This window comes from Phanerochaete carnosa, assembly GCF_000300595.1.
Source record: "Phanerochaete carnosa HHB-10118-sp unplaced genomic scaffold PHACAscaffold_1, whole genome shotgun sequence".
Lineage (NCBI taxonomy): Eukaryota > Fungi > Basidiomycota > Agaricomycetes > Polyporales > Phanerochaetaceae > Phanerochaete > Phanerochaete carnosa.
This window is the reverse complement of record NW_006767628.1, coordinates 5,640,769-5,650,705: the sequence shown is the minus strand read 5'-3', so window position 1 is coordinate 5,650,705 and position 9,937 is coordinate 5,640,769. Positions and strand designations below refer to the sequence as shown.

General features: G+C 55.5%; 3 protein-coding genes across 3 annotated transcripts; all 3 read right to left on the bottom strand.

The window, feature by feature from the left end:
• Positions 1–1,193: 1,193 nt before the first annotated feature.
• Positions 1,194–2,761, bottom strand: PHACADRAFT_248719 (uncharacterized protein; the record flags this gene model as incomplete). Its single annotated transcript, XM_007391175.1, has 1 exon — positions 1,194–2,761. A coding segment is annotated over one exon (1,568 nt), but the record flags the coding sequence as incomplete, so codon positions are not given.
• A 4-nt stretch (positions 2,762–2,765) lies between these two features.
• Positions 2,766–4,388, bottom strand: PHACADRAFT_85072 (uncharacterized protein; the record flags this gene model as incomplete). The annotated part of the gene is made up of 3 exons (XM_007391174.1): positions 2,766–4,044; positions 4,126–4,241; positions 4,290–4,388. Coding segments are annotated over 3 exons (1,494 nt in total), but the record flags the coding sequence as incomplete, so codon positions are not given.
• Positions 4,389–5,143: 755 nt separating this feature from the next.
• On the bottom strand, positions 5,144–5,497 carry PHACADRAFT_248716 (uncharacterized protein; the record flags this gene model as incomplete). Its single annotated transcript, XM_007391173.1, has 1 exon — positions 5,144–5,497. Exon 1 carries the CDS (start codon positions 5,324–5,326, stop codon positions 5,147–5,149), a length of 180 nt encoding a protein of 59 aa, XP_007391235.1. The 5' UTR covers positions 5,327–5,497.
• Between the last annotated feature and the right edge of the window lie 4,440 nt (positions 5,498–9,937).

The window sequence follows — 9,937 nt, the reverse complement described above, 5'->3', positions numbered from 1 at the left end:
AGGAAATGTCAGAAGAGGCTCTGGCTACAATTCCTATTCAGCAGAACCTTTGTAAATGGCATTGTTATCGAGTTATTAGGGGAAAAGTGGTCTCAGCAGAAAACACATTTTTCAGCCAAACTGGCCAAATTGGCAAGATTTTGTGTTAACGAGAGGTCGAATTTTGCGCAAGCGCCTTCAGTCACGTGATTTACCACGCGGGAGCGCTGATGCGTATAAGCTCTATATTTGGCAACACCCTGCCTGTCCACTGGCCTCCCACGATCACGTGACAGCGCTTATGTAAGGGTGCCCGTTCCTGGCGACCCCTACCTTACACTCGAAGCAGAGATAATACAACAAACGCAGCCGATACTTAAATACATTGCTACGTGCTATCATTGTGCAAGCTTTCAAGATAACTACTCAACGCCGAGAAATTGAGCCGAGCACCCTGCTTCCCAAACAGCACATCCTGCCCAAGGAATCCTTTCAAGCCCTGCCAGTCTGCCGGAACCCAATACAGCCGTGTCCGCCGAGTTGGCGTCAGCGAGAAGATCCAACTGTCCTCCTGGTAGTATATAGGCCAGGTGCGGCGCGGGAGCCAAGGAAGCGATGTCGTCGTCGGCACATCTTTGTTGAGAGGTGCCCATAGCTGAATGAGTCGTTTGTCATCGTTAACTAGGACTCCAGAGCCGTCAGGGGACAGTCGCACGGTGCTGCCCCAGGTAGCCATGTTGAGGATGAGGAGACAAGCGCCCGTTGCGATGTCCCAGAGTCGCATGTTGGCATTGTAGTCAGAGGAAATGACGACGTCCCCACCAGGAGCAAAGGCGACCGACGACACCCAGAGCGTATGCCCCTCGAATAACTGAAGCAGCTCTCCTCCCTCTGCATTCCGTACTATAACGCGACGATTACCATCTCCCGACGTGACGTGTTCTCCATTAGGAGAGAAGGCAACTGAGCACACCCAATCATCATGTCCCCTACACGTCGCTACACGTGCCCCGGTCGCGACGTCCCAAATGACGACAGTCTTATCGCGGGAGCCCGTTGCGACGCGTCTTCCGTCGAGGGAGAAGCCGACAGAGAGAATGACGTCACTGTGTCCGACAAACTCGTTGATGAGTTCGCCCGTTGCGGCATCCCAGAGACAGGCAGAATACGGTCCAATGTTCTCGTCTCCGGAGATGGCCGGTGTGAGCAGGTACCGGCTGTCCGGCGAGAACATGATCCTCGACGACTGGCCGCCGAAGCAGTGCGGCATGTAACCCAACACGCCGCTCCACATGGACGCGAACTGGAAAGAGGGGGACCACAACGCCACGTCCAGCTCGCCTTCCCACTGGGCGCGCAGTGCTCCAGAAGCCGCATCCCAGAGTGCCACCCCGCCACGATCTCCCTCTGATGCTGCAAGGATTGTCGCGTCGTCTGGTGAGAACGCTACGTGGTGCCTGTGTTTTGATGGTATGGATAGAGGCTTGTATGCACACTCCCACGTGTCCGTCTTGTACATCTCGATGGAATCGTTGCCGCGTACCAGCAGCGCACGACTTCTGTCATGAGAGAAGACGGTCAATCGGCAGTCCGCCGACTCCTCGCTGGGCGGATCGGATGACTTGATGGCATTCTCGAGTTGCGGTGTGTTCACTGCATTCTGCGTCGCGTCCCACAGTCGGACAGCGCCATCCTTTGAGCCAGACGCGATGCGAGTCCCGTCTTGGCTATAGGCGACACAGGTGACGTCCTTGGTGTGCCCGGAGAACGCTTGTCGAACCTCGCCACTTGCAAGGTCCAAGACGAGAACAGAGTTCCCTGATCCACACGCGAACTTGTCTCCGGCTGAGGGAAAGTTGGGACTGCAGGTGGATAAGAAAGGTTGGCCTGGTAACTGAAGGTTACGGAGGTGCTCAGCGGTCTTGGCATCCCAGATAGACAGCTGTCCCGAGCCTGCGACCCATGGGGCAGTCAGAACTGTGGAACTATCTGGTGTGAATGTGACAGAATGGATTAAGTCCTCGTGTTCCCGCTCCAATAAGATTCGACAAGTGTACGGCGCCTCCAGGCTCCACAGACAGACCATGTCATCTGAGCCTGACGCCATCCACATGCCATTCGGAGACACAGCAATGGATCTGACCCAGGCTTGATGCTCGGTCAAGGTCATCAAACAGGCTCCTGTATCGGCATCCCAGATCTTGATGGAATGGTCCCAGGAGCTAGACACGATGCGCCTGCCGTCAGGTGTAAAGACTGCGCAGAAGACCAGATTCGTATGCCCTTCCAGGGTGCAGAGAAGCACGCCGGATATGGCGTCCCAAATCTTGACTGTGCGGTCATGAGCAGCGGAGACAACGCGAGCGCCATCCAGGGAATACTTGACAGAGCGAACCCAGTCGGAATGACCGGAGAGGACGAGAAGCAGGGTGCAGGTGAGGGCGTCCCAAAGCCGAATCTTCTTGTCGTATCCTGAAGAGACGATCGCCCTGCCGTCGGGCGAAAAGTCGACAGCGCAGACTTCCCGACCCTCATGTGCAGTGACAGTGCCCAGGCAAGCGTTCCAAGAGTCCGTCACGCCCCCGAAAACCTTAACAGAGTTCTCCGCGCGACACTCGCCTGCGTAGATCTGCGCAAGTGCCGTCTTCCTCGGAATGAGTAGCGGGATCGAATGATATAAATGCAGCGCTGAACCACTGATCGCAGGGAAGTAGCCGACAATGAGCCGCTCGCAGTCGCTCAACAGCACTGCAATGTTCCGAGCTCGGTCGTCATCCAGGTCCTACTCAAAATCTTAGACACAAGAGGCACTGCAGAGAGTAAATTGCACTCACCCTGAGCTTGCGTCGGGACTCACTCAGACCCAAGATAGCCTCCCTCAGCACTCCCAGCACGCTACAAGCCTCGACCCAGTACAGCAACCGGTTCTCCACAAGCTCCACAAGTGGCTCGAAAATCTCGACAGACGAAAGCCCTCCGTTCACGAGATGGGTGCACCAGTGCCGACAGGCGTACATCACATGCGCCGGGATTGCCTCCTCCCTACGATCGAGCAGGTTCGGAACCTCGGTGTTGAGCAGAGAGGGGTCCCGAATATTGCAGATGTCCCGCCTCAGCTCCTGCAGGGCTTTAAGGCTTCCGCGAAGTAGTTCTGTGTGCTGCTGCTGCGAATTGACAGCGAATGATTGGTTCGTGCAGCGACTTGAGTTGATCAGGAATTCGGCGAAGGTCGGGTGAATTATCCGGATGGCTGACGTAGACGTCTCAGACTCCGGTACGATAAGGACAGAGTGGAGACCACTGAGGGTGTTGTACACCGTGTCAACGGAGAGACCAACCAGACGTGAGAGGCCGGAGACAGGAAGGGAGTCTTGGGCAACGACGATGGAACCTAGGATGGACTTCACCCGTGTTGGCAGGTCGTCCGGCATGGAAGGGAAGGCAGTCTTGAGAACCTCCAGGTACAGTCCATCGAGTAACTGATGGGGGCCAGCTTCTGCCGTGGCGGACATGAGTCTCTCGAGCCGTCCAACGGGATCACCATACACCGTGTCTCCAACATACTTGACTGCAGTCGCGGCGAAGATGAATAGGCCGTTAGACCTCAGACCCAGCTCCTCAACGTGTAGCCTGTTGGGCCATGACTTTGGTACTCGTAAGGACTCGGCGATCTTCGAAAACGAAACAGTGATGTAGTGGTTGATGTCGGGGGTGACGACCTCCAGTTCGACCTCATGTAGGGGTAGCTGGCCGAACGCATTGCGATAGCCAGGGAAGTTGAAGGTAGCGACGATGTGCCTCTCGGGACGGCTGGTGACAAAGAATCGGAGGGGGGAGAGTTTATCTGCGTGCTTGAGCAGACTGGACAGAATCGCAGACGTGGCCTTCGGGTCTCGACACTCGTCCAGTGCGTCGATCACCACAACGCATGGCGGAATGGGTGAGCCGTCGTTGTGTAGGTCACGGAGGTGTGCCAGCGGCTGGATTATCAGCTCCTCGAACTGACGAGTGACGGCAGAGTGCGCCAGAAGGGGATCTTTCTTCAGTATCTCCGAGACTCGGTCCCTATAAGATGGAAAGAGCAATCCGAGCTGGTAAGCGATGGTCGTGAAGATCAAGGACGGGTTGTTGCATTCGGCATCCGACCGAGAGCAGAAGAAGCTCGCGCTTAGGATGCCTTCTGCGTGACATCGCGAAGCGACAGTTCGTGCGATCGTCGTCTTGCCTGAGCCAGGTTGGCCGTTCAGCCAGAAGACGCTGGACTGATGGCTGGCGGGTTGCCTCGCGGAGTTCGCGGTATCGTCAGGCACATGTCGATTAGTCGCCCAGGTGTGGATGTCTTCTAATATGCCTGTACGTGTCCCTTCGAGGCAATTCGTGCACTCTTCGCGGCTGGAGTCGAATCGCGCCAGGGCCGCAAAAGGCGGTAAAGATTTAACTAGGTGACAATGGTTGGAGCAATAGGATCGTTAGGCTGGGCCTGGGCGCACCTTCCAGACGGGACTCCAAGCCCTGGCAAGGATCAGAGGTCAGATTGTGGTTCACGCTTTTTCCAAGAGATCCTTACTTGGGTGTTACTCTTGATGGCCCCTAATTCGATCTCTACACGTTGACCCCTCTCTTCAGCGACACGCGCTTGATCCTGTCGGTCCAAAGCAAACGTCAGTATGAGCAGCTGAAGCACATTTCTCACATGCCTTCAACGCAATCTGGATCTCAAGGATGCCTACTACCTACAGTCCAAGGCAACGTCCGAATGAGCAGAAGTAATATGATCCAGAGTGAATCTTCCGTACCGTAAATTCCCCGATCGATCTGGATAGATCTTGCATGAATCCGGCCACCCTTCCTGCGTCCTCGCTGCTCTTCACCAATCTCAGCGCTTTGCATCGCGACTTGATCTCTACGGCCTCGTCGTTGACAGACCCCCACGATCTATGTAGTATGAGTGACGTGGAGCAACACCATGAACACAAAACTTACAAGAGCAGCTGGTTGACAGCTGCTTCCATCCGAGGCGACAACTTTTGGTCATGGAGTTCTGTGTATTCCTTCACTGTTGTCGTAAGCCTTTCAACTTCCTTGGTGAGCTTGTTTATGTCTTCAACATTCGCATGCGATTTCTGGTCTCGGCATGAGTATCAGTACTCATGAGACGATCCAGAGCTCATACCTGAACCATGTCCAACACCGTCGAGAGACCGCTAACACCAGCCTGCAAGCCCGGCACAGGGATATTGCTGGCAACACCATTGAACATGTCAAGAGCCTGTTTCAGGGCACTGACGGCGGTGTAGGCGGCATCTCTAGTCTCGCGACTCCGTAGCTTCTTCTTGAACCTGCGCATGGGTCGGGTCGTCAACGAAGATGGCGAGGGCAGAAAGGAACGGAATGTTTCGAACGGTTAAAACCGCCAGCGAGTACGAGCGTCCTTGGCCACGCCCTTGCCTTGCTCTCGCCGAGAAGCTTTGATGAAAGGGAGTTGCCGTGAGGAAGTCACAGCAGAATGACCGTGCGATGATGGCCCTCTACCCTGAGTCTCGGTCGTGCCACAGGCGATGTGACAGTAATCGCCACATAGATGCCTCACAAGTTGACTGGAGAAGGCCGCACGACTTGCAGCATGGCTCCGGGTCGTGAATCAGCTGAGTCCTACCAAACTGTCACTTGGCCCGCCGCCGGGGCAACATTGGAGCAAAGCCACGCTTGTGTTCGTCAATTACAGCGCATGCGGGCGCAAAATCACAACAATGTATAGGACATACTTTTGTTGTAGCTGCATGGCAGGGAGCTCGGACATCGTTGGCGCGATACGGCTGCTGCGGGCGCAAGCGCCGTGCCACAAAGAGGCTGTCTCGATTTGGCTGGAACTTGCGTTCTCCATCCTTTATGGCACTGCATAGCGATGCAACCATGGAATACGAATATATCAGCCGACCCAAGTTCAACATTGTATTACAAACGGCCCTTCGTATTTCGAGGCAATACGTGAACTACTGTAGACGATGCGAAGGGATCAGACAACGCTTCGAGCGGACGATAGCTACCATAAGCGTATCGGTTCAGTCGCTGCTACCCAGGCGCAGGACACGTCCATGCATGTTGTAGGTTGGCGCAGGTCCACGTCTAGCAACAGCGTACGTCCTGTTCTCCCTGTACCTTACATGTAAAGCTAATGTTGGCACACAGTTCTTGAGCGCAACATTGAGCTCCGCAATGTTGTCCATAACGAGGTAGTACGCTTCTACTCGGGGTCAACTTCCTTCCTGCTGCAACGAGTTCCCTGCATCAGGGAGCCTGCAGGGCGGTGTCAGTCTCTGTTCGACACAACACGGATCATGTCGAGACCCACTTCTGCGCGGCTCACGTAAGTCTGCTCGCATTGCCTCCACAACCCCTTTGGTCATGCTGCACAAATAGTTGCAGCATGGCCATGCTCACCGTTAGACAGTGAGCAATGAGACATTTTGGTCTTTGATTTTGTCTACTATTTATTGGAGCCTCAAACTCCTGCGCCGCTATGGACGCTGATATTTATTGCGCACGGATGCTAGTAAACAGGTGTACATTACCCTCCGTAGGTAGCACTTTAAATTCAGGAGAGGAAAAAAAAACCCCCCTTTGGTCGCTGGCAAGCGCCGACGAGCGTAGGCAGCCTTCCGGTTGTTCCTCCTTGGGGTTTCGTCCACGGATCCAGGATGCGGATGAGAAAGCGGTACTCCTCCGAGCCGAGCTTCGGCCGCGTAGAGTTCGAGCGACGCTCGATGAAGTCGTCCCGCCGGGTTTGCGGCGCTGCCAGGTCGCCGAAGCGCACGCCCACGGGTCAAATGCGACAGAGACGCGCAGTCGGCGACGCCGGTAAGAATTGCCGATTTGGTGACTCGCGTTGGAAACGGCGTGCGTGAGCTGATGCCTGCTCAAGAGCTGCGCGGTCGGGAGCTGCGGGGGTGCCGGTTGGATGAAAGGACATCATGTGGAATGCTGAGGAGGAGGATGGCGCATCAGCGGCCGCACGGCGGATGTGTGCACGATGGTACTCACAAGATGTACAGGGTATTAGTGAATTGCCGCCTGACCTTGAGGTAAGAGGTGTCGGTGTTCTGAACGTCGCCGAGTAAATTAACGTAACACCGCAGTCGAGTCAAGGAATGGAGCGCACTCGATGTAGCATCATGATCTCTATCTCCATATGCACCATTGCCCGTCCTCGTTCATGCCCACGGTCTTCGTTCTCGACGAGCGCAACCTGCTCGTAGTCCAGTTCCTCCTGGTCGCCGACTGTCTGTCAGCGGACTGGCCAAAGCACACAGATAGAGACGCACGAGTAAAACGGCTGTTCTGACTGGCCGCGTCTCACACCCATCTAGCAGCACGGCGGCGACCTTTGAGACGCTCTCTCTGTTAGGTGCTCCTGACAATTTCCCTTCCATGGCCGCATCCAAAGACCATCATTTTGTCCTGATGGCCCAGGCAATCTTGTGCTGGACATCCAAGCCCGTCAGGCCGCGCTTGCATCGCGGAACGGAGGTTGGACTCACTTCAGCGGTGACTGCGAGAACTGCTTAAGCAGAGCTTGTATGGCTTGAGCTGGAGATAGGCTGTACAGCTCGATGACTCAGTCTGTTCTGTGTGTGTTGAGAATGCAGAAGCGTTGGACACCGGCGGGTCACTCACCGTCCAGCGTTTCTTTCGCCTGTCTCTCCTTCACTCGTTACTCTCGCGAATGGCTAGTGGGAAAACCGCGAAGCCAAAGCGTCTACAATCGATTGCTCATTGCTTCAAGGTATCGACTCCGGTCGCCGTGGATGGCCTGGACAGGAACATTTGGACGACGTCTTGGAGTTGTCGACGAGTCAGCAGAGGTCTAGGCAAGCGGTGGGCGTACGGCCGGGCTGCAGTTTCGCAACATCGTTCTCGGGAAGTGCTGCAGTTGAGGATCGCAAGTTTATCGCTCTTTCTCCCGTTTCAGCCGTACTGGTTCAGGGAGTCTTCAACTCGGCCAGGGGGCCAGCGGCGTTTTGAATGCCGATTAGTCCAGGGAAAACAAGCGTGCAGGCCTCTGGAGCACTGGGTATTGGCTAGTACGTCTATGGTGAGGTCTCGCTGCATTAATGGGGGAGGTCGATGAACATTTGAACGGTGCAGACGTGACGGTCTAGAGCCCGTGACGAGAGTGACAGCTGCGAGACTGATCTATGACGTCACGCGTGTCTTCGCTGTCATCTCCTCCAAGTTCTTGTCTTCTCTCTGAACCCATCCCCGGTCTCGACTCCAGAACTGCGTCAGGTCCAGCGCTCGAGCCCATCCAACGACTCTCGGCCTGCGTGTTTGCAGACGAGACACGAAAAGGACATTATATTGCAAACTCCCCACTACAGCGCGCCCTCTTCTCCTTGCTTGCCCACGCATGGTCGTCTTCCGCCTGGGGAACCAACATGAGGCACCTACGGAAAGGCTGAGTGCCAGACAGGAACGCCTAGGAGTGTTAACTACGCGCATGAAGGGCCATGCTGTTAGGTACGTTACTTTCTAAGGCTGCCAAAGCATTGAAAATTAGCCGTTGATCCCTTCAAAAAGGCCAAGACCATGGCGGTGAATGAACCGGGAGAGACAAAGTGGCATAAAGTTGTTAACGAGTTATATGAACGCGGATGGGTGCGACTTATGCCGACGGTCTGGGATTGCTCATCTGGTGGGTGCCACTGCCGTCTTTGTGTTCTTTGCGGGGCGGCTAATCTCTCGATAGCACTTCCCGACGCCTACGCCTGCTTCGCCGAGTGCTCTTTATCAATTCTCGAATGCGCCGAACTCACGTCGAGGTTCGATGGCGGCGATCTGCATCTGGGACCTTCCTCCCTCGTTCGATTCAATGCCAACTCCAACGCTCCAAGACGCAGTGCGGTCTGGATCCGCCTACCTCTCCAATCGAGCTCGCTCTCCCATTTTCCATATTGATCGCCATATGCCCTTCCTTCTCCTCCTTGCCGTCTCCCTTACGTCGTACAACACTCTGTTCTCGAGCGCTCCAACTCTACGTCGTTGTCAGCGAGTTAAAATGCCTACTTATTTGTCGCACTGGACTGGCTCTTCGCCATAGAGCCGGAGTGCCTCAGATGCCTCTTCAGTCGAAGATATTGTTAGCGGCATCGCCCAGGAGGATCATTGGTTTGCCATTCTGGCCGCCGCGCATGCTCCCATTTCTGACAGTAAGTCTAGCCATCGTTCAATTTGTTTGTTACTCACGGCCTGTCGCAGTCACGGATTCGCTCGACGCCTCTACATCGCGTGTTCAAGATCTAGTATTGTTCGCTACCGACAGAGCACCCTCATTTTCCCATTCCGACCCCAGATTGCGTGCTCTTCATGCGTGCCACCCTCCCTCAGTTCAAGCAATTCACGCCACCAAAACGCGAATCTCTGCCTCACCTGGCTCTCTAGAACAGACAAGGCCGCGACTCGGAACGGTAGCAGCGCCGGTAGCAAAATGTTGGCGTGCCGTCCCATGGCCCCAGAGCCCAAATAGGCGGCCGACACTGTCGTAATCGCAGAGCAAGAGGGACGCCGACCTGCCTACGCAAGCAGCCCTGGGGCGTAACGGATCACTGCCAATTCTTCGGGCTTCAAAACTCAGGCTCTCCGGGCTCTCACGACCGAGAAAGTGTATCTTGGGCGTCGGTGTCGCCGGAAAGTCGCCATCGAGCAGGTCGAGGTCGAGGGCGTACTCAGTTCACCTGGGACACCGAGCGAGCCGAGCGAACATTTGCGTAACGCGCTGGGGCTCTTAGCTTCCGCCGAGGCCCCCGCCCACTACCTACAGCCAAGAGGAACGCGACGTCTACAATGCTCCCTGGATGCCGAACGGCCAGACCGAGAGCTGCGTGTGATGCAGCGGGCGCTTGGCTAGCAGAGGCACCAACGAGACGTTAGCGCTTCATGGCTGACGTCCGTTTGCCTCCAA